This window comes from Sphaeramia orbicularis, chromosome 5, assembly GCF_902148855.1.
Source record: "Sphaeramia orbicularis chromosome 5, fSphaOr1.1, whole genome shotgun sequence".
Classification (NCBI taxonomy): domain Eukaryota; kingdom Metazoa; phylum Chordata; class Actinopteri; order Kurtiformes; family Apogonidae; genus Sphaeramia; species Sphaeramia orbicularis.
In genome coordinates this window covers 13,090,894-13,115,866 of record NC_043961.1, presented here as the reverse complement: position 1 = coordinate 13,115,866, position 24,973 = coordinate 13,090,894, and the positions used below count along the sequence as shown (strand labels likewise).

Below are 24,973 nucleotides of genomic sequence, written 5' to 3'. Positions count from 1 at the left end.
AGCATTAAGTCCTCAAAAGCCTGACTGGAAGGGACGGATGAAGGGATGAATGCTTAATGCCTCTGGTGGGCAGTGGGAATGAATTGAGAAGTGGTATAGCCCCAGGCTGTTCTTCAGGTGCTATCCATATTGAACCTCCCCAGCTCACACTCACTCAGATTACTTTACTCATGGATGGATAGAGGTGGCAACACGCTCGAATCCCTCATGACTCACAGCGAGCGAACAAGCCACAGCAGCACTTTTATGTATTGAATTTCACTTTAACATCTCGAGTAAAGACTTTTGTTAATGTGCACTGGTGGAGGAGCATTTTTAAAGGTGATATTTTGAGAGGTTTCATAGATCACGTCGCCAAGAAACTAAAGAAAAGCCTTTAATTAACCCAGAAGACTGAGCCACAATATAAAACTATTAAACATGAAGTGCTTTGTAAATTAACTGTAAAATGATAAAAACCTTACCCCGGTGACTTTTTTTTTAATGTTGTTGCTCTTTCAGTTGAAAGCAAAAATAAGTTGATCCGTTGAGAAAATAAGCAAAACAGTCATTAGTTTCAATGCATCGAATCACATTAGATTAAATGAATTGATACTGGAAGCTGTAATCAGGGTTCATACGGGTGCTTGAAATCCTTGAAAGCGCTTGTTGCGTTTTCAAGGTCTGAAAAGTGCTTAAATTTTAGTTTAAGTGTTCGAATGTGCTTGCAATTATAGCCACAGCTACTTAAAGAGAGCTGCTACGTTTTGAAAAATAAAACTTTATGTCAAAAAAGAAAATTAGCAGATGCTCTCAGGTCGACTCCAGGTACATTTTTATCTTAATCTTTGGCTCAGTGCATGTGTGTTTGAAGAACGCCAAGTGGCTTCCCTTTTTTGGGGTAAAACTTTGTGTTCTCCTTTAATTTATACACTTTTTGCAATTATGAAACAGACATTTAGATGTTCATAGTGTAATACAATGTACATCGTTGTGATAAAAAGTGGAAAAAAGTGATTATGAGTATATGTATTCCTGCAGATATGCATTTGACCCCAGTGATAAGGTGCTGTGCTGGAAAAATTTTAAAATTACCCTTAAAAGTGCTTGAATTTGATCTTCAAAAATGTGTACAACCCTGTGTAATTTTGCCCTTTTGTCAGATTAACATGCACACACGAGTTACACAGGAATATGCATCCACTAGGAATGACTGACCTTTGTACAGAATTAGTCGAATATGTAATTAGTGGTGATCATTTTATCGTAATGGAGATGGGAGTGAGTGGAGCCTCCAGCAGTTATTGATGGGTGGAGGGGTTCAGGTATGAATGTCAGTAGCAGAAACATTAGACATGGATAAATGGAAATGGAACCTTTTGCTTTTTTGTGGATTGCTTTTTGTGTATTTTTTGTGCATTTTAGCATTTTTAAAAAATATTTTGGTGCATTTATTGTGTTTTCTGCTGTATTTTTTGTGCATGCTGTTATATCTCCAACAATCATTGATGGGTGAAGGCGTTCAGGTATGAGCTTTAACAACTTGAATATCAGCAGCAGAAATATTAGTCGTGGATAAATGGAAATGGAATGATAGTGGATTGAAACATGGTTACGACTGGTTCAACACAATAACTATGAGGCCTGTTGGACTGTTATTTATGTGAATGGAAGGTCTGAAATTTGACCAAAGGCGCCTTGAAAAATGTCTTAAGAAGTCATAAATTTGTCTTCCTCAAACCTGCAGATGCCTTAAAGTAGGGTTAGAATTACAGAGCATAAATACAGAAATTCAGAGGGATACATTGTGTTTTTAGCGCTGGCCTTAAACCCTCATCACATGACGTCGAAAAAGGAAAATCGATCTCTTGTAACCTTCAGCAGCGCTCAGTGTGAAGCAGTAAACAAACAAATAAACAAACAGGCCCACACAGTTGCAGTTTTTTTCCCCAAATGTTGCTTGCTCATGATGTTTTGTGTACTGTAACAGGTAGCGCTCCCCCATGTTTCATTCCAGCTCCGTGCACCTACAGCATCCTCCCCACACTTAAACTCCTCTTACTGTATATGAGTCACATTTTCCTCCTGTAAGAAACACATTTCAGTGCCCGAGTGTCTGTCCTGAGGAGCTGCCGACAACCTGTCAATCTGTCAGGAGAGAGTTGTACCGGCGTCAGGTTTAGAAACACGATCCTGCAGACATTCAGAACCAGAACTCAAGAGTCGGAGCAGATGACAGTAACACCTGCCCCTGCTTGATCGCTGTGTTACACTAAGAGGATGCGGCATCTTGTGTCTTTCGGTGACGATCGAGGCATCCTGGTGGTGTTGACACAGTTGAGTACATGCAGGTGATCGGTTATGTCGGCGCTCGTACATCACAGGGAAGATGATCAAACCCAAGCCCTGTGGCGTTCTCACATGTTGGATCTAAGAGCCAGTCTCCAGGCTCACGTTTCCTTCCTTCCAAATGTTTCACAAATTTCAACAGACTCTCAGAAATCCAGCAAAAGACAACACTTTATGCATGTTTCCATCCACTACCTTTATGTAGATGTGAGAAAATGGTGGCTTCATCTCCATCTTACATCAAATACTACCTGAGCTGCTGTTTGAGGAGCTGAAAGGTGTTAAAAGCTAAAAACTGGAAGCTTTAGCTTTATACCTCCAAGCTATACCACAGGTTTAGATCACTTTCTTCTCAAGTTTTGCCTTTTGAGGTGTTTCTGCAGCTCTTGCTATTCTCGTCTGTTTTTATTTGTTTCTTTTGTTAACCCTTGTACATCCCTATAGTTTACTACCCTCTGGAAACCCTGGAATCCAAACTATACATGCACAAAAAACAGCTGTAAAATCATTATATATCAATATATTTTTTCTTATTTTTTCTGCATAAATCCCTTAACCTCCTTCAACTCTGCTAAAAATGACCAAATGCTTAGTCATTTTCAGGATTTTAACCCTTAAAATGCCAGTTCAAATACATGATGGTACTGTTATTTATGGGGAAAAAAATCTCTAAAAAAAAATGATTTCTATTATAATGAATACAGGAGGTAGGGGGAGTGAAAAAAGTAGCAACATCGTTGATTTAATTGCATTAGTATTTTTATGTGACATTAAAAGATATGGTCATGAGGATCCTGCACTGAATAAAAACCACTAATACAATGAAAACAGTGTTATTGCTTATGTTTGACATGTCCAAGACTCTGATATAAAACAGTGCCACATCCCTCCACCATGTTTTATATGGAAAATGTCTCACATTGTGTGTCATCACATATTCAAACTGGCATTTAAAGGCTTAAAATCCTAAAAAAAATGGTTGAACATTTGGTAGGTTTGAGAGATTTATGCTGGGAAAATTGATATGGTTTTATAGCAGAGGGTGTAAAAGGTGTCAGTAGTGTATTATAGACCTGTAAGAGTAACTGACATTAGATCATCAAATTATGTTAAAATAGAAACATTCTTGCAGAAATTCTTAACATAAGCAGAATGATCACCGAATCAAAAAAGAAAAATGTCCTGAGGGGTCTGTAAAATCATGCACACATGGAAGTCTTCTCAGCACAAAAACACTACTTTTGTAAAGCTTTTCTTTCAAGGATTTCTCAAATTTAAAGTTTTTAATACCCTAACTGGAACATAAAGCCAGTTGTATGGAAAGTCCCCTTGTGATGATTTGGGTTTATTGTCCTGTTGGTGTTGTGGTGGTGGTGGTGGTGGTGGTGGTGGTGTGTGTGGGGGGGTACTCACGTGCTGTGTACAAGTCAATAGAGCATTTATGTTCCTGAAGACCTTCATTGAACACAAGGAGCCCACGACTTTGCTGTGGATATGTAGTTATTTACAAAATGTGAATGAGAGTGTGGGTGATGTTAAATAGCCTCAGCTCTTCGGCGGGCCGCTCGAACAATACACTCATCTGTTGGCGGCCTCTCTCACTCAGTGCTTCTCCCTCTTCCCCTCTCTCTCTCTCCTCTCAGCTGTCTGCCACTGCATTCGCTCAGCCTGGCAGGAAATAATTGCTTGTCCTCCACACAGCACTTCAAATAAAAGAGCTGTGTTAATGAGGGCTTTCCTGCTTCTCTCCCTCTCTATCACACTCTCCATCACTCGTTCACTCTCTTCATTACGCTGTCTCAACATGAAGTGCTTGGGTTCGTTGGTTTTTTCGGGCCGTCTGGGAAGAGCTCCCCTCTGAAACGGCGGCGTTTTGGCTCGCGGCGTGGGGCCGGCGGGAACACCAGCCGAGCAGAGGTGTGTCGGCTCGGTGCGGCTGCAGCACTTTAACTATGGGTGTCAGTCTGACTGAATTAGGAGCTTTTAAGCATGATGATAGTTATTTCGGGGCATCCTGCAGTGGGAGTCTCTGCAATCCTCCCTCCCACCCCTCACACTGTAGAATTTAGGGGCAAGCATAGGAGGAGCTGTCAGTCATAGAGTATTGTAGTGCAAAGGGGGGGTAATATGCTGTAAGCCCTCACAGTGGGAAATGACTTGACAGCATGCTTTCCACACACACTTGCACACATCGGGATCTCAAGGAATTTACTGGCAGCAGACAGAGGAAAGGGTTTGGATGTTGGGATGCTCCCGGTATCATTTCCAGTATCGACCTGTGAACTGGCAGTGGGTAATACAATTGAAATCCTCCATGTCTGCATATCATTAGCCTTGTAGCATAATTGGTTAAGTCATATTTTTGCCAAATTATGATACTTGTGTAACTTTACTCTCCTTTCACTGCTGCTTCACTTTACAACATTGGGTATGACCTGAAAAAAATATGATAATGAATGATAATTATGCTATGAGGCTAACGATATGTAATTGTTTATCACAATGATAGGAAATTCTCATGGCTATTAAACCATGTTATAATCCATCACATGTATGAGTACTTCAATCTATTATGTGGAACTATTCTTTTTCATTCTGTGTCTCGTTCTCTCTCCTCCATGTTTGTTTGCATTGCCTTCATGCAAATTCCCTGCCTACGTCCGCACTTCATCTAAGGACACACAGCACACAAATAACAACAAATATCGTTGCAAAGACTGTAACTTAGCCCCATCTGGCTGGTGAAGTGCATCTCCTGGACTCAAAAGAAAAAACTGGAATGACATTTATTTATTTATAAATATTTTTTTTTCCGACCAATGTCGATATGCTGGTAAATTTACATGATCATTCCAAATAACAATACAATTAAAAAAAAAAAAAAAAAAAAAGAAGTAACAAAAAAAGAGTGTAACTTACAACACAATAAAGATTATCACACAATAGATATATTTTTTTTTATTATCATGATATGTATGATCATATTCCAAGGCCTAATTTGGATGGTTAAGAAATAATTTTGACCATCTGCACAGTGATCATTAGTAGTGATACAGATACAATGAATGGTAACTACCACGGCAGAATGTTTTAATATACATTTCACATCTTTTATGTCCCATATTAACAAGGAGACAGAGACTTTATAGAGTATTTAGGTTGATCAATGAACAGGAATTCAGCAGATCTCTCAGAACTTTTAAAAAGTGTGAGGTCAGATGATGTGACTTTTTTAAAACATAAGTAAAAGGGTTTTCAAAACTGGGTTAAGGTGTTAATATTTCTTTTATAATGTGTGTGGCTTTTCACTTCCGTCCCACATTGACATGATCCTGCTTTAACAAAACCACAAGACGGAACAAACTCAGGCCAAAACGAAACTTTATTTGACATTTACTATTATCTGGTTTTAATTTTCTTTTTTTATTGATTTGATATTATTAGTATTGTATAGGCCAGTCAACAGTTCAGATGCACACTGTACAGCTAATGAAGAAGAGGAGACGGATATCAGCATAAAACAACAACGACATTTCTATTTGTCTGTTAGGCTTCGAAATAAAAAATTGGAAAGGTCAGATTTGATACAAGACACAAAAAATGCAAAGCTCATAGTTTACGCATAAATATATGTGTACACGTGTCGATCTGTTAGGAGAGAGTTGTACCTGTGTCGGGTTTAGAAACACAGTTCTGCAGACGTTCAGAACCAGAACTCAAGAGTCGGAGCAGATGACAGTAACACCTGCCCCGCCTGATCACTACATTACACTAAGAGGATGCGGCATCTTGTGTTTTTCGGTGACGATCGAGGCATCCTGGTGGTGTTGACACAGATGAGTACATGCAGGTGATCGGTTATGTCGGCGCTCGTACATCACAGGGAAGATGATCAAACCCAAGCCCTGTGGCGTTCTCACATGTTGGATCTAAGAGCCAGTCTCCAGGCTCACATTTCCTTCCTTCCAAATGTTTCACAAATTTGAACAGACTCTCAGAAATCCAGCAAAAGACAACACTTTATGCATGTTTCCATCCACTACCTTTAAGTAGATGTGAGGAGGTGGTGGCTTCGTCTCCGTCTTACATCAAATGCTACCTGAGCTGCTGTCTGAGGAGCTGAAAGGTGTTAAAAGCTAAAAACTGGAAGCTTTACCTTTGTACCTCCAAGCTATACCACAGGTCTAGATCACTTTCTTCTCAGGTTTTGCCTTATAAGGTGTTTCTGCAGCTCTTGCTATTCTCGACTGTTTATATTTCATATTTGATTGACAAACAAATGGCTTGTAATGACCAACCTTAATGGAACTATGATGTAAGATAGAAGTAGTACATATGGCTGTAACGGTACAGAAAAAATTTGGTTCGGTACGATTTCGATACAGGGGTCTTCAGTTCGATACATTTTCGGTACAGTGAAGGGGGTGTGCACTCTGTAACTACCTGTGGGACAGAGGACATTTCTACAAAATATTGTTAAATCATTTGTGCATTAACAGGCACCCCGCATGTTATGTATTTTTGAATGTTCAGTGTTTGTTGATGGCAAACACTGTAATTTACTGATTGTTTTTGAATGCCTCACAGTATTCTCTGAGGTGCTGTGAACATGACGTCATGGTAACACCATAGCAGAGGCATGGTGAAGGAGAAGAGGAGCAGGTTCACTTGATTTTTGCCAACTTGAGTTAAAAAATAAAAACCTTTTTGCTATAAAGGAACCTGTGGACTCTTTTGTGCCACAAAGCTGCAACATACCGAAAAGTGAAACTTATCTTGCTTCAAATGTCCAACCCGGCTTCTGTACCTCTGTTTTACTCTCTGTTGTCATGTTTTGGTTTTTGTTTTGCAGCGGCACTGAAAATTTGCCACTGCTGAATGTATGTAAAGGAAACCCTGCACATGGGTTCTGCTAGCAGCCACGCTGCTTCCCGGGTGTTTGTGTTCTTCACATAGGCTACATGTATTTATTCGGTACACCTCCGTATTGTACCGAAGGCCCCGAACTGAAACGCCCTACTAATACTGTATGTTCATTTGTTTCTGTTAATGTTACTTTCAAATGAATAACTTCAAGCACAACAAGATCTGGCTTGAGTTCATAAATGGGTCTTAAATTGCATCCATTATGGTTTTAAATTTTCCTCGCTGAAACTTGGCTAAACCCTGTGTTTAAACAGTAACAAATGCATACTGTCAGTGGGATCTCCATCCATGTTAATGGGCCACAGAGCAGCTCTGTGCAACACCATGATGTGTGGCCAGTAAATAAGTAATGGGGCATAGAGAGAGGTGGCTCTGTCACGCCAGCAGCAACTCATGGCTGAATTACAGCTGGCACTGAATCACTTCTTAACTACAGACGCTGCTTCGACAGCCAAAGCTGCTGCTGCTGACACAAATCTCAGACTGAGCAGGGTCTGGGCTGTGCAACAGGCAGAGGAGGCATGGAGCTTATCAATCAATCAGTCAGTCAGGCAGTCACTCAGTCAATCAGCCATTCACCACCTCTTTGGTGAACGGCTCATACTGCCAAACAGAATGATTACTGGTCCTGTTGGATGGTGTCTGCTCTCACTATTTGTTTACAGATGGCAGTGGGTAAGAGAGACAAATGTGTTTTGATTCCACGTTGAAGAACCCGTGGGATTCGCTGTGTCAGGGCTGGCACCAGTAATGGCCTTATGAAGTGGATAAGGTGTCTGTCTTCTCAGGACTGATCGATATGAAGTACAGTGAATTAATCTATGCTAATCATAAAAATTCAGTCCAGCATCATTTACACCAGACTGACAACGCAGCATATGCATTTAGGTTTATTTATTTAAATCACAAACTGATGAGACATCTCTATCAGAGCAGTACAACACAGCTTCAGCAGACACTTTGAGCTGAGTTACTGGAAGAGTCAGATCAGGACATCCCTTAATGTATGTGGGAGAACACACAGTTTCAGAATGAACAACCTTTACAGCATTCGCTGACTGCCGCGCTCTTATTTAGCTCATTTAGAGGAGGTGGACTATCAAATATAGATGTCTCTGGCATGGTCTCTCTGTGGCTTGTTCAGGGTTTCCCACCAGATGTCATGAGATCAGGATTCTGGTGGACTCAGGGGACCCTCTGTATTCCCATGAGGCATGCTGGTCTGAATTAAATCCAGACGATGAGGAAAGCGAGGAGAGCTGAGGGTAGAGAGCAGAGTGTGTCTGTACAAGCACTGCAGGTTCTTTAGAATGTGTTTGGCAGCCGTGAGTGACTCTAACACTAATGCTCTTATTTTAATAAACAACGACTATTTTAATAATCGATTGGTGGCTTTAGTGATTTTTTTTTTCCAATTTACCCATATCTCTGCCTTTATTTTTTCCAATAAAACATCATCAGTTTGGTAGGAAAAGCACATTTTAACCTAGAAAAGATTACCAGGTGCTTTTTTTCCATCAGTACAGGGTGGGGAAGCAAAATTTACAATATTTAGAGGCAGGGATTGAAAGACAGTGTATGACCAATTAGTTTATTGAAAGTCATGAGAATTTATTTGCCACAAGAAAATTTACATAATAGAAAATGTTTTTATTCTATGTGTCCTCCTTCTTTCTCAATAACTGCCTTCACACGCTTCCTGAAACTTGCGCAAGTCTTCCTCAAATATTCGGGTGACAACTTCTCCCATTCTTCTTTAATAGTATCTTCCAGACTTTCTCGTAGTAGTTTTGCTCATAGTCATTCTCTTCTTTACATTACAAACAGTCTTTATGGACACTCCAACTATTTTGAAATCTCCTTTGGTGTGACGAGTGCATTCAGCAAATCACACACTCTTTGACGTTTGCTTTCCTGATTACTCATATGGGCAAAAGTTTCTGAAAAGGTATGGATAATAGTGTTAGGTATGATTATGACATCAATATATGTTTGGTTTCAAAACAATTGACGTAGTGCCTGCTGAGAAAAAACAACTAAATGTTCATTGTAAATTTTGCTTCTCCACCCTGTAGTATAAATAATTAATTGTCTTGTACTCAATTGAGGCATTTTTTGAGATGAGATGGCAAATAAACTGATGTAACCAATGTAAGGCTTCCAAATCCAGGATGAGATGCAAAGACGGGTCCTTTTCCACATCCGCCTCTCAGTTCTACATATCGAAGCTGGGTTTTCAGTAGGTGTGGGCAGGGCTTAGGTTCTGTGATGGCTTTTTTTTTTTTTTTTTTTTTTTTTTTTTTTTTTATCTCCCTGGCATACAAAGCAGATGGATATAGCCACCATCTTGTCTTGTCTGTCTGTCAAAACTGGCAAAGCATTTAATATTTTCTATCAAAATCTTTACAGTTTCATCAGCTATCTTTTGAAATGTGTTACAGATTGTCGTTAGGTTTTCTATATATGTTTCTGACTGATTCAAGGTTCAGTTTTCTGCAAGTACTTGACTCTTGTTTGCTAGTGGATGTAGATATGAAGTCAATAGTATGAGGCTAACACGAGTAATAAGAACAACTTGCTAATTTTGTGGGAATTGGAGGAATATGGAATCCTCTGATAGCTTTGGGTGTTGTTATTTGAGAAGTATTTTGCATAATTATGGGTCTTTATTCGTTTTAAACAGCTCAAAGACACAACAAAGCACAATTCCAATTTAGTGAATAATTGGCAACACAAGAAACAAGAGAAAACAGTGCCTCTGCATGCTCTTATCTGACTGTGTGTCTCCATTTCTTTAGCTTCGTCACGGTGCTTTAGAGTCTCATATTGGTAGGGCTGACCCTGCTGAGGGCCCCTCAGGGTGCTGTACACAGGGACCACAAGCGCTTAAGTAGGCTGTCTCTGGAGAACCATAGACGCTAATGAACATAGGAACAGTCTGAGGCTTATCAACATTCGCCACAGCCAGCCTATTGATTCCCGTGTAGCACGAGCATTACAACATGATGCTCTATTATGTCTCGATTGATTGCCTTCTGATCGGCTTCGCAGCCCCCTCCCCCTGTCCTAGTAGATCGGCCCTCTGCCTCAATTAAGAGGCACAGCGGGAGGAGAACGAAGGGGCCCGAAGGAGCAGCAGAGGGAGAAAAGTTAGCAAAGAAAAGGCACTGAAAACAATGGGAAAGATGGACTGAAGTGTCTGTGTTCAGAGTAATTGGTGGGTTTGCAAAAAAATAAAAATAAAAAAAAACAAAACAGAGAGACTGAGTGGGTGGAGTGTTACAGTGAAAAAGATGTATGAGGATGGAAGCGCTGAAATGAGAGTAACTGGACTGGCAGCGTTATGTTTCCAAATTGAAGCACTGAGGCTAAACCTTTAAAGGGGTCATATTTTCCTCAACCCACTTTTATTAGTGTTTGGTACATTTATTTGTGTATTTGAACCCTAATAGTTCAAAAAGTTTGAATTTGAAACCTCCACGTGCTGCAAAGTTATTTTTATATAAATTTGGCAAAAATCGAGTGGATTTCTACAACCCGTTTCAATTCCTGATTAATTTGTTATGTTTTATAACTAGTTATGTCATGACATTTGCGTATATAAAGTCAAGACGAGATGAATATTTCTCTGAGTACGCTGTAATTGTTTGTCAGCAGCAGCAATTGTAGTCCATACTGAAAATATGTCCAAACTTTGACCCAGTTACCTAAAATGTTAAGTTGTTGGTTGTATTAGCAAACATAATTGGTTGAACAGGACAGAGCAGCACAGCCAACAACCTGGAGGGGGTGGGGCCTGTTAGTGGCTCATGTGCATTTAAAGGGCCAGCGCTCAAAACCACCTTTCTGGTGTCATTACTCAGAAACAGGGTTGAAGATGGACCTGTGGAGTTGAATTAATGAAGAATTCAGACCCAAGCAGAGCATTTACAGTTTATGTAGACCACAGGGAAATGTTTGAAAATGCAGAATTCTATTTAAAAAAGCAAAACATCACTCCTTTAAGCAGTCGTCTGAAAACCACTTTCCACCCCATCATCAGTCTGACACTGTTAGAGCTGTACCTGTTTTCACTCTTTCCACTGTTTTGCCTCATTCTGCAGCTTTATCCACCTGCTCAGACCAGGTCCTCGGACTTTGAACACTCTCAGGCCCAGCACACCCCCCTCCCCTCCTCACTACTGCTGGAATATCACAAAAAGCTCCCCCTGCCAACACTGAAGGTCGGGTACACACAGCGAACTGGTATAACTTGTGTTCCTGTTGAAAGGCCTCCTGAGTAGCCACCGAGCTGTGCCAGGCAGTTTGTTTGCACGCTAAGCTTTTCAAGTGTGTGTGTGTGTGTGTGTGTGTGTGTGTGTGTGTGTGTGTGTGTGTGTGTGTGTGAGTGAGTGTACTTGTGGTTTGTTCCTCACCATCCTTGCCCAGTGCTGGCCTGTGATTATCCGTGTTGCTGGCTGCAGTTCGGTTTCAGTTGTGTTGGATCTGTTGAGTACTACAGCCATCCTTACCTTACACCCCCCCAATCCCCCCTGAGGTGCTCTGCTTCTGCACGGTCAATGCCAGCTGGTGTCTGCGACGCTGCAGGTGTGTGGGATCAGCAGGTAGACTTTGAATGAGCATTGTGCTTCACAACTTCAGTTTTATCTGCTCAGTTCATGGTGGAATGTACTGCTCTCACAGCCGACAAAGGGCTCATTTTCCAGTCTGCAGCAGGGGTCCACTGATTATCAACAACTGGAAAAATGTACTTAAAACTGTTATTTGGGCTCTGATGGAGCTGCATCACTCTGTCTGTAAAGCACTATTTTGTCAGCAACTTTGATTTCTATGCTAATCCTTTATTTAACAAGGTAATTCCTCATTGACATTAAAATCTATTTCCTAGGACTGACTAACGCTATGTTCACACTGCAAGTCTTCATGCTCAATTCCAATTTTTTTCTGAAATCCTTTTTTTTTAACAGTTGTTCACATTATAAATTAAATGCAAATGCCATCAGACTCATGTGTGAACAGTCGATGGTCCTGAAATGACCCCCATGCATCACACTGTGTTTACAGAAGTAAAGAAGTCCCCATCCATCAGAGAATTATGATGTCTGTCACATTTTAATGACATAAAAGCGGGATGAAATGTGACGTGACTGTTCAGACTGAAGTCACATTGTAAAACATCAAATATGTGTCTGATTTAGGACCAGATATGAAAGTGACCTGGGTCTGATTTGTGCTGTTTCAGAGTGTCATAAATAGGGGTGGGAATCGAAAACAGGTTCCAACTTATAATTGGTTTCAGTTGATCAGCATCTTTTCACCAATGTCGGGGGCAGATATTTATCCATCAGATATTAACATTTTTGTCATAAACTTGTATGTTGGAATCTGTGTTCATTCAAAGGTAGTGTGATGGAGACTAAACTTAACTATAAGTAACTTTTTATATTGATATAATAAAGATTTTTTTGTTAAAGGGGTTAAATAATATAACATCACTGCAGCTTCAGCTATCGACCAAACTGATATTGTAAATATTAATATTGGTAGCCAAGAATTTTGCAACTGGTGCATTTCTAATAAGGAGAAAAGAATTTCTTACTCCCATTTTTAAGTGAATTACCAAAACATTTACTGTATCATGATGTATATTTTTACTGTTATAAGACGGTTTGGGTCGTATTGTTCAGCTCTAATAGTAATTAAGCTTCTGTGATTGTTATGTTTTCTGTGTCCACTTGAACCAGACCCAGATGATGGCAGTTGCTCAGTTTCGTGGTCTGGCTTCATCACGTCCAACTGAGTCTCCGTCTGTGACAAATGGGGCCATCCCTGCTCTAATCAGATTAGAGGACCTAAGTGACGTGTTGCAAATGTCCCACCTTGTGATCCTGTGCATTCATTTTATTACAGCCGTGAGCTAATGAGATTACCCGGAGCAGAGCTGCTGCAGCCAGGAAGCGTCTGCTTAAACCTGCCTCTGCAGCAGCTGGGAGCAGCGGCGGCAGTCACCCCGCTGTTGGCCCACAGCGCTGCGGGGTTGACGCGCGGCCAGACTCGGCTCTGAGCTCCGCTACGAGGCTAATCCACGTTTGTGCCTTGGCTGTCCTCCACAGGAAACCCAGGATCAACTCCCAGCTGGTGGCCCAGCAGGTGGCCCAGCAGTACCCGATGCCACCCCCGCCCAAGAAGGAGCGGCGGGAGAGGAGCGAGCGCACAGACAAGGAGCGCCCGGACGGGGAGGGAGAGCGCCCCAACGGCGAGCCAACGCGCCCCGAAGTTGAGCGTCCAGAGATAGTGAGGCCAGAGGTAGAGACCCCCGAGAAGGACAAGAGCGACAAGGAACAGCCAATCAAAGACAAGCCTGACGGAGAGAAGGAAATCAGCCCGGCCATCACGAAGAAGCCCGGCAGCAAAAAGACCAGGTCAGTAGTGGACGCCAGCGAGTCGCAGGAGGACATAACCCCCTGGGAGAGGACAAGAAAATGACAATCCATAAAATACAACATAAATACACAAGCAAACAGGGTCACTGCATGATGTCATAGTGATCCTTAGTATGAGGAAACTGACCTTTGACACCATTCAAACCTTTAAAAGCACATATGACTATAAACCACATGAAATAGTCACCAAATGTAGGAGTGTTTCACACAGGAAGTGACTTCATATTAAAGTAAGAAAACATTGAAAGTGTAACTTAACATAAAAACCATATGTGTCATTTCATTCATATAAGTGACAGGAGATTATGTTTCAGCTCCATTAGACATATAAAGCATAAAACACAAGACTAGAGTTATTATAGGTGTTCCCTTTCATTTTTTTTTTATTACAGATTCATTTAAGTCCGTAGATTAAGTTTGACAGCATGTCTGCAAATCCTTAAAAAGTCTTAAATTTCTCTAAATTTAAGACCTTAAGTATCCTTAAAGTTGATCATTAATTCTTAAATCTGACACACAAATTGCACAGGCACAATAAATGATCTTTTTATATTAGCCACTAGTCCTGCACAAATGGAAATATAACGTCACTGGATTGAAACATCGTTCAACACAATAACTATGAGCCCTGTTGGATTGTTATTTATGTGAATGAAAGGTCTGAAATTTGACCAAAGATGCCTTGATAATTGTCTTATAAAGTCATAAATTTGTCTACATCAACACTATGGACACTGATTTGAAGAACTGACTGGTTTTAATTGACTTTTTAATTTGGTTTCATGTTGATTTGTAGAGGCTGTAGAGACAATTTCCTTAACAAATATAATTGTGTTTGTTTGCTTTTGTTTATTTAAAGTCCTGTGTTCATCATTAACATTTGTCGACCCACAGCGGAGGTTGGTTCACACCTGCTGCTAAAGCAAGACAAAGTGGATTTGTACTTCCTTTGCTGTTTCGTTGTAGTTTATTGCTCATATTGTGCTTTTAAAACCTTTCTAATGTTTTTAACCCTAGCTTAGTTTAGATTTTAGTATCTATAGTAACTTAACATAGAATGACATAAAGCACCGTGTAAAACTCTTTCACCCTATAACACCAAACGTATCATATTTGATACATGAATTTTGAAGCCCTCTAAATGATCAGTGTGATATTTCTTTTCTTGAAAAACCTGATGTATACAATTAGATACGTGCAATACACAGATAATCCACCAGGGGGAAGGAATTCATTCGCCGGAGGCCTTTCCAGTGACACTACAAGACTGTCACTAATGAGGAAGGAGGCAGAACTTTGGCAATTTTGAAAAGGAATTACCAATTTGTTAGACATGTTTGTGTTATATTATGTTTTTGTGTGTTCAAAAATAATAATATTTGTGCATCGAGACCCAATGCACCAAATATGATACAGAATTGAAACTCCTACATGGAAATTGATATTTGAAAAAAAAAATAAAATAAAAGATTTTGGGTTGTTCAGTAGGACCAATAAAGGCTCCAGTTTCAAAGAACTGGAATTTTCTGTCAATGATTTAATGTTTCAGGCTTTACAGGGTTAAACATTCCAATGAGACCAACAGAGCCCACCCAACCACAGTACAGTGAACACACATGCATGAATGCTAATGCTAACAGTGATGCTAACAGCTGATCAGTAATAAAAGCCGCTCTTCCAGAACATGTTGTTAATAGCTGGAATGAACGGGTGCTTACAGAGCTCTGTGGTCGACCACACGAAGAATGTCAGGAAACCGCCGCTGCAAACCATGCTCTGCTAACGTCTGTGTGTGTGTGTGTGTTTTTTCCTCCAGACCCAAATCAGACAACCACCAGAGCCCACCCAGCGACAAACACAGCATACAGTCTGGCAAATCGGCAACCAAGACCAACAAGAACTCTCACATTACCAGGTGCGTGTCTTCGCCGGCTCTGATCCGCGTTTTGGCAGCGCTCACGTTTTCACATCCGCGACCGAACGAGCGCCTCCGTCCTCCGCTGAAACCGGCTCGGCATTAAACCTCAAATGATTCACAAACGCTCTTTTACACTAAACTCCCACTCTCACTTTGTATACGCTGTTCATGTGTCAGCCGGTGATCGAAGCAATTTAGTGTAACCGCCTCCACAGTGCCGCCAGAACCCCCCCACACACACACACACACATACACACACACACACACCCCACCCCACCCTACCCTACTCTGTGTTGTTGTTGTACAGACACGGATACTGCACTTATTACACAAGAGAAGAAGTAATTAAACACAAGTACTAGAGTGTCAGGTGTCTGTACTTAACCTCAGTATTTACCATCTCTGTTTTCAACTCCGAAACGTCCTTTTTTTTTTTTTTTTTTTTTTTTTAGATAAAATGCATCTGATTATCTTAATGTTATCATTGCTCTGCTTCATAACATTAGGAACAACTTCAACCAAAAATGATGAGATCGTATTACCATTATTTATTTATTCTTTTCTCTTCCGATATTAAACTCATCCCTGTGTGGTGTATCTGTAAGTTTATTTGGTAAAATACACCTTATCTCACTGTAACAAACTGTAGATGTTTGATAAACACCATAAATATCCTGTAAAAGCTTAGTTAATAAAAACAAATCTTTATTTTAAAAAAAATGATGAGACAGTAACACATATGGTCACACAACATGAAGAATGACAAAAGTGCAGTTTCTGATTTTGTGGTTTTACGCTAATGTTTCTAATTTTGGTTGTTATCACATGTTTATGTTGCGTAAGCTGGATTTTGCAGCATTACATAAAAATTAACAAAATAAGGATAAATAATTGCATTGAAACAGTACAAGATGAAAATGATGTAACAGAATGTAATAACAAGTGAAGTTAAGTTCAGGGAAAAAGAAATAAAAAGTAGAAGGTGTACTAAGATGACAGGATTTATCTGAAGAAAATGATGAAAAAGATGCAACAAAAGCATAAGAAACTAAACTATGTGACAAGATGATGAGGATGTAGAAGACGAATATGACGATCCAGTAAAAGTCGGAACCAACAGACGTTAAAGTCATCCTGGACCGTGGAGTTCTGCTGCTGTTTAGAGTGAGTTTAATGCTCATTGTTCTGAGTTTATTGTTGCGTTTGATTAAAGTCACAATGGTTTAATAGTATTAATATGAATATGACGTGATGATCGGTTAGATTTGGACTGACACAGACAGAAGAAATGCCATTAATGTCTTTACTTTAATCCCTGATGAGGATGAAAAGGACGTATAAAGACAAAATGTAACAAGATTAATTTAATGTTCATGGAAAAGTCACAACCAGTTTGATTTGTACTAAAACAATAAAACAGGTAGAAATGCCTGTTAACCCCACAAATGTAATAAAAATTTTCAGCTTTTAACGTAATAATCCCACAAATGTAATAACTTTCCCACAAACGTAATAACAGTTACTTACCACAAACGTAATACCACATTTCCCACAAACATAATAACTATTATTTTTATGGGGATTTATTATGTACGAATGTAATAAATTAGTACATCACATGCATTTAAGTAATGCATGCCTGAATATTCATTCATCTTTCTTTTTCTTCCCATTTATTCTCATCCTTTCGATACTTGCCTTTTTAGAATGATCAAACGTCACAGTTGCACCACATGGTGCTAATTTCAGATTAATAGGTGTTTAATTACAACAGGGTTTCTGCAGGTCATTAAAAAGCATTAAATTCAATGTCCAGAGGCATTAAAAAATGTAATCCACTAGATGGGGAAAAAAAGCATTGTTAATCACAATTTATTTTGATTATATATAAACATTTCATAATTTTGATTAGAAGTATAGTGTGATGATTGACAGGCGGAACTCTTTAATTGGCTGTTGTTTATGGCTGATACATGAAGTCACAACACCGGATGCTTGGAATGCAACGTGCTGGGGGTGTTTTTATTGTATTTGTGGGCTAAACAATGTCTTTAATTACTTTAATCCTCTGTTCCACGACCGAACCGGCTCCAAAACGTCCACAAAGTTTTTGGACCGCCTTAAAATGATACTCAACGTCAAATATTATCATGAAATATTTTCCAAACAGAAGTTATCGAATGGGTCTGGAACTGTACAAGTCAGACTGATTCTTTTTATAATTCAAGTTTTTTTTTTTTTTTTTTTCTTGCTACACAACATTCATACAGCGTTGCTTAATGTTAACAATGAGGGCTTCTGTACATACATGAAAGTATCAAAAAATGCTACAAAGTGTGGAAGTTCTCAAAAAGAAAAAATTTAATTAAAATAAATAAATACAAGAGGGAAGTAGTTCAGCTGTCATCCTGCTGACTGTCAGTCATAGTTATGTGAGACCAGAATGGCTCCCAAACTGGTGCTGTGGTTGCATCTCTATTGTTAAGCTTATGAAGCACACAGTCGTATGAAGCAGTCTTTGTCACCATGTTGACCCATTCTTTAAACTGTGGGGCTTTAGGGGTTTTCCAGTGTTTAAGAATAATCCTAACTGCTACTGAGACCCCAACCATGATAACAGAATTTTTCGTTTGATACGTTAGCCGTCTGTCCTTTTTCACCCAGTAAACACAGCCTTGGACAAAGACTGATTCTTAATCCTTTCATGCATAGTGCTCACTACAGTGGACAGCTATTTTACAGCTGTTCTCTTATATATTCATGAGTATTTTGTTTTAGTTCCATATCAGCCGACACAGTGGACACTTATGCGTCATGTAACTTTGGTGCTCTGGATAAACCTGATCTGCAGTAACATGTTTGAGTGTAAATCAATTGTTATTAGACTGTAATTATCATTTTTTCTTTTATTTATTTATTATCTCCATGAAGTGAGTAAGAACTAATATTAGAGTATGTTTAAATATGAGAAAACATCAGATTAGCAGCATTAAAAGTGTTTTTATTTCATAGTTTTCACAGTATATCAGTAAATACATGTTTCTTGGCTTCAAAAATTAAACGCATCGTATCCATTTGAGTGGACATTTTTGCAACTCCATGAAAAATAGGTTCATAAAAAGCTGTCAGTTGCATTGTTTGTTTTTTTTTGTTTTTTTTTCATGCCTAAAGAGGAATAAAAACAGGGGGGAAAATTATGATTAAGGTTCTCATAATTAATGCATGAAAGGGTTAGGGCCATGTGTCACAAATGCATGAGGCCTCCAATAACGTTTTTTCCACCTGTACCTGAAGTCGAATCGACGCACATCTGTTCACTTCCTGTTTCTAACGCGAGCGTTTGTCTCCGCCGCCTCAGGCCCAAACTGAAGAACATCGACAGGAGCACCGCCCAGCAGCTGGCCATCACCGTGGGCAACGTGACGGTGATCATAACAGACTTTAAGGAGAAGACCCGCTCCTCGTCCACGTCCTCGTCCACCATCACGTCCAGCGCGGGCTCCGAACAGCAGCACCAGAGCTCCGGCTCCGAGAGCATGGACAAAGGCTCGTCGCGCGCCTCCACGCCCAAAGGCGATCTGTCGGTGGGGCACGACGAGTCCTTCTGAGCCCCGCCCCCTGTTTTACCGCCCCGCCCCCCCCCCCCCCCCCCCCAAACACCACTTCTTCCCCCACTCCTTCCTTGCTCCTCCTCACCGCCCTTTGCTCCCACTCGCCTCCCGCCTCTCCCCACCCACCATCAATCCCCACCGCCCCCCACCCCCACTACCCACTACGGATCCCACGTGGGGGAGGAGCTTTCACCTTTCCCATCGCTGCCCCGCCTCCATTCCACAACCGGATGCTGAGAGGAACAGCGCGGTGCGTCTGTCTGTCCGTCTGGGGGGGGGAAACACCCCCAGTGGGTAACTCCCCCGTGGCGAAGGAGAGGATTAAACCCCCCCAAACCCCGCCCCCTCCACCCCCTGCGGTAGCATCCAGACACTTGTATGTATTGTTTTATATTTGTACGTGGATGTGAGGCCAAGTCGACTTTTTTTTTTTTTTTTCTGTTTTGTTTTTGTAAAGAAGAATTCTCCGCTGGGCACAATAACCACCACCATTTTAATAACTTTAAACTATTATTACCCTTATTTATTACCTGTTGCACCTGTATACTTTGATATTCTCCTCTTTATTTGGTTTTATTTTTGTTTTTTTGTTGAAGCTTTGCTGTGTAGCTCTGCCGACCGATCGTTCCTTCAGTGTTTTTATTACAGTTAAAAATGACAGGGCAAGACTCGAGTCGAGACACACACACACACACACACACACACACACACACACACAACAAAACCCCCAAAACACACACTGGTGCTAGATACACTGTGAAGCGGCTTTTGCAGATCCAGAATGGCCCACTCACTCTAATGTGATGAAGGCGTCATTCTCTTCATTCTTACAAACACTGTCTCACTCTGAACACTGTCGGGACCCCACCCCTCCCCCTTCCACCTTCCCCCGTTCCTCCCCCCCAGTCCCCACCCCCACCGCGGGGTCCGTCCAGATACGTTCTGTACAGGTCAACGTGTATCCGAAAGTCACCCGAAGCTCGAAAAACACCTGACTTTTTTCAACTTAGACTGTCTATGATTTAGTATGCTATAGCAGAATCTCATATCCAGTATCTTCTGTCTTTAACTGTACAGTGTAGGCTGTTGTGTATAACACTAAAAAGCTGTTGATATTTTCTGCATTCCGTACTTAAAATATTGAGTTTCCTGGCTGAAACAGCTGGTCGATTTGTTCTCTCAGCTCCTCGTGGCCAGGATTTTTTATTCTTTTTTTTTGTTTGTTTGTTTGTTTTTTTTAAATATATATTTCGTTCCTGTAGTGACTGAAGGATGGTTACGACGCAGTTCCAAAAGTTGGTGAAACCATATCGAACTGTTTAAGGAAAAAAAAAAAAATGAGGGAAAAAAGAAGACCTGTTGTGTCAAAAACTGTTTTTTTTTTGTTTTGTTTTTTGTTTTTTTCTCTTGTGGTCCTGAAGATTCTCTCAACCTCCCTGAAAACAAGTGCAAAGACATGAACATTTTACCAAGATTGACAATTCAATTGATTTGTTTGTTTTTATTATTATTATTATATTATATTATTATCATTATTATTATTATTATTAATTTAAGACTCCTGTCGTTGAAGGCAAAAAATATTGCAGTAGTTGACAATTTTTAGAGCAGCAAGGCTTATTTAAAGGTTTTAATTCACTTTCACCTTAGCTGATACTAGACCAACATAATTTCCTTTTAACTGTATGAAATTGTATAAAGAATAAATGTGTATATGATATCTTAGTTTTATTTATTGAAGGACCAAAGGTATTTCATAATGACATGATACATAGACAGATGAATAACAATTTGAAATGCAATTATCTAATGTGTGAGATGAATAACAGTTTAAATAAAGACTAATATAATCCATGTAAATGGTGTTCTTATTGTCCACTCGTCTCTGTGCAAATCACAGCAGAGAACGTCCACATTAAAACTGTGAGTTTTTCCCAGTTTTTCCCAGAACACTATCAGCTCCGAGCGGCGATGGCGGCGAGAAACAGATCGGATGTGGGCGGGTCGCAGAGTGGAGCCGTGGGTCGAATCCCCCCTGAAAACCCACTTAGTTTTGTTTTTTTTTCTTAATATATATATTTTGATCCTCTTTTTTTCCACTCTGGACTCAGCAGCACATGTAGCTCCCTTTAAAACCCACTGAACCCGGGTTTAGTGACGTAAACGCACTTACAAAATAAAAAAAACCCACTGGGATTCGATCTGTGTCGACTAAAAAAATAGCTTTGCAGGTTCACACGTAGAGAGAGAAAATAATTGTGTATGCAATGTTTCAAGTCCAGGAGATACTGTACGTGTTCATACGTTTGTTTGTTTTCTGCTCTGAAGCTGTGGTTAATATGTAATTATGTACTTTATCGCATACAGATAATGAAATCAGTGTTCGAAAAGTGAGGAAAAGCAATGTGAATACAACTCCAAAAATGGGGGAAAAAAATGTTTCTGTCCAATTTTTACTGAGAATAAACAACCACCCCTCCTCCCCAAACAAACTCACCCCCCAGTTTTATTTTATTTTTTGTTTTTTTGTATTTTTTTTTTCTTATTATTTTTTGCTTTGTAATGCAATCTGTTTTGGAAATGGGCCTAAAAAGCCATGTCTTCACCTGCCTTATCTGCAACCACATTCACTTGACTGAGTACTCCAACAGAAAGGATTCATTGTTAAATTATTGACTAATGGCCATTTGCTGAGTATATGAAATATTGCTTGTAAATAGAATTTTAAAAAGGTGCAAAAGAAACACTATGAAATGAAAAATGGCATTGGAGCTGAAGTCTTTTGTTTCCTGTTTCCTTTCCGCGCAAGCAGTTCTGTTCTTGTGTGCGACCAGTAACCTTAATTTACTGTGTAAAGATGGTTACATTTTTTAGCTTTGTTTGTCAGAGACCCAAATATAGAATGCTTGTTTACTGACTGTATAACCTTAACCGTGAATTTCCAACTAAGTGTATTATACAAACTCATTTCTTCCTATAACAATGTCTTGTACAATGCTTTTAAAGTTATTGCTCGGTTTTAAAAGAAAAACGACAAAAAAAAAACTTGTAGGAACAGTAAAATAACCCATTCTTTGTTTAATCCAGTTTTTGTTTTTTCTTTATTTTTTTTTTATTTTTTTTTTCTTTTGTTTTTTTCTTTTTTTTTGTTTTTTTCAACTTATAGCTGATGTGTCATTGTTTCCCCTTGTGAAATGGTCACATTCTGTTCCTGGTGTGGAAATGTATGCAGCATTTTCAGCGGATCACGGCTCCTTGTCTAGCTTATAATGTTAAAATAATACATGTTTCTGGCATGTGCACGACTTTGCGCTTATAGGCTAACCTGATCATTTTCCTCCGCTTCAAATAGAAATGTCTATTTATGAATTTTGCTTGTAGTTTTTCACAAATAAAACTGTTAAAGTTACAGATTTCCCTGATGCTCCGTGTCCTTTCTTCCACTTTTAATTACTTCTTTGACACTTTTTAGTCAGTTTACATTGTTTTTTCTCAGTTTCTTTATTTGGATGCAACAGAAAAATACAGGAAATATGTGCATTTGTATTTAAAACACACACAAACAGGTCAGAACTGAGTCTGACCTCTGTTTATTTATGACATACTGTGATTTCTTAGCCTGAAAGTGGAAATGTTCTTAAACAATCTTATACAAAGCCTCCTCCAGAACATCCCAGAATCTGATTTGGACTTTTTGGATTTGACATTTCCAAAAAAAAAAATAAATAAATTATTTATTAAGAGCACTTAGACCTTACTACAGCTTCTATAATGACATAATGTTTGGTACTTTTTACAGCAGTAGGTTCTGCTTCTATAAATCTTGTTACAGAGAATGAGAAATGCCTGTGTAGGTTATATAATGAAAACTGAAGGAAAGTGGACTTTTACAGTAAAATTTGTCATTAACTGAACATAAAATATTTATTTTGGTTAAAAATGGAGAAAAAAAGTTAGACCATCTGTTGTTTTTCCACACAATACCAATATAAAAACTGTACCACATAGCACAGGTGCTATAATATTCATATATTTTTAAAAATATTTTGATGTAATGTTTAATACTGTTCACATATGTTCTTCTTGCACAGATTATGATACAGATTGAGAAATGCCTGTGTATGTAACAGAAAACTGAAGAAAAACGGACTTTTATGGCAAAATACATTATTAACTGAACATAATTTTACATTTAACATAGCATTCATTTAGGTTTATGAAGGTTAAAAACGGAAAAAAAGTATTAGACCATCTGTTGCTTTTCCAAAGAAATTCAATGCAGAAAACTTTACCATAACACAGGTTCTATAATATTCATATTTGTAATTAATATAATGTTTAATACTGTTTACAATGTAGACAGCCTGTGTCCATAATCATCTTTAAGGCTTCTGAAATTGCACGCCTTCCCTGTGCAGCTGGTGTACTCTCATTCAAAGTGAATGGAATTAAATTACAGGTTGCCAGGTTTGCCCACATGCAAGGGAAACATCTGATAGAAAAACTATATATATATTTGATAATTCATATGTTAACCAAGACAGCAATGACTTGTTGACTCATTTCATATAAGTCAAGTCTTTTATCACTGTCACTCAAGCAAGTCACAAGTCCTCAAACTGGCAACTTAAGTCTGACTCGAGTCAAGTCACTGGACTGGAGTCCCCTATCGCTGCTTTACATGTTTCCTGTATGTTCTGATCTTATAGATCTTGATACATAGATTGAGAAATGCCTGTGTATGGAACAGAAACTGAATATGAATGGACTTCTACAGTAAATTTTATCATTAACTGAACATAAAACAGTTATTTCAGTTAAAACGAGAAAAAAATATTGGACCATCTGTTGTTTTTCCACAGAACTATATTATATTTGTAATGTTCTATAATATTCATATTTGTAATATTTTAAAGTAATGTTTAATACTGTTTCCATATTTCCTGTATGCTCTGCTTGCACAGATTGTGATACAGACTGAGAAATGTCTGTGTATGGAACAGAAAACTGAAGAAAAACAGACTTTTACAGTAAAATATATCATTAACTGAACATAAAACATTTATTTCAGTTAAAAACAGAAACATTTTTTTAGACCATCTGTTGTTTTTCCACAGCAATTCAATATAAAAACTTAAACATAACACAGGTTCTATAATATTCGTATTTTTTATATTTTGATGTGATGTTTAATACTGTTTTCATATTTCCTCTATGTTCTGATTTTACAGATCTTGGTACAAACTGAGAAATACCTGTGTATGGAACAGAAAACTGAAGAAAAGTGGACTTTTACAGTAAAATGTATCATTAACTGAACATAAAACATTTATTTCAGTTTTTAAAATATTTATTTATTTATTTATTTATTTTACATCATCTGTTGTTTTTCCACAGAAATTCAGTGCAAAATTTTTTTACCATAACAGGGGTGCTATAATATTTATATTTTTCATATTTTGATGTCATGTTTAATACTATTTTCATATTTCCTGTATGCTCTGCTTGCACAGATTGTGATGCAGATTGAGAAATGCCTGTGTATGTGACAGAAAACTGAAGAAAAATGGACTTTTACAGTAAAATTGATCATTAACTGAACATGAAACATTTATTTTGGTTAAAACCTGAAAAAAATCATTAGACCATCTGTTGTTTTTCTACAGAATATCAATATAAAAACTGTACCATAGCACAGGTTCTATAATATTCATATTTATAATATGTTTACACAATGTTTTAGGTTC

The 24,973-nt window shown here is 38.9% G+C and overlaps 1 protein-coding gene across 1 annotated transcript in view; it reads left to right on the top strand.

Annotated features, from left to right (window-relative positions):
- The window catches only part of rybpb (RING1 and YY1 binding protein b), a 32,276-nt gene extending 9,641 nt beyond the window's left edge, over nucleotides 1-22,635 (top strand). The window contains exons 3-5 of the mRNA XM_030135493.1: nucleotides 13,368-13,676; nucleotides 15,514-15,612; nucleotides 18,974-22,635. Coding sequence (XP_029991353.1) covers nucleotides 13,368-13,676; nucleotides 15,514-15,612; nucleotides 18,974-19,223 — 658 coding nt within the window. The 3' untranslated portion in view covers nucleotides 19,224-22,635. The remainder of the gene's footprint in view (nucleotides 1-13,367; nucleotides 13,677-15,513; nucleotides 15,613-18,973) is intronic.
- Nucleotides 22,636-24,973: the final 2,338 nt, after the last annotated feature.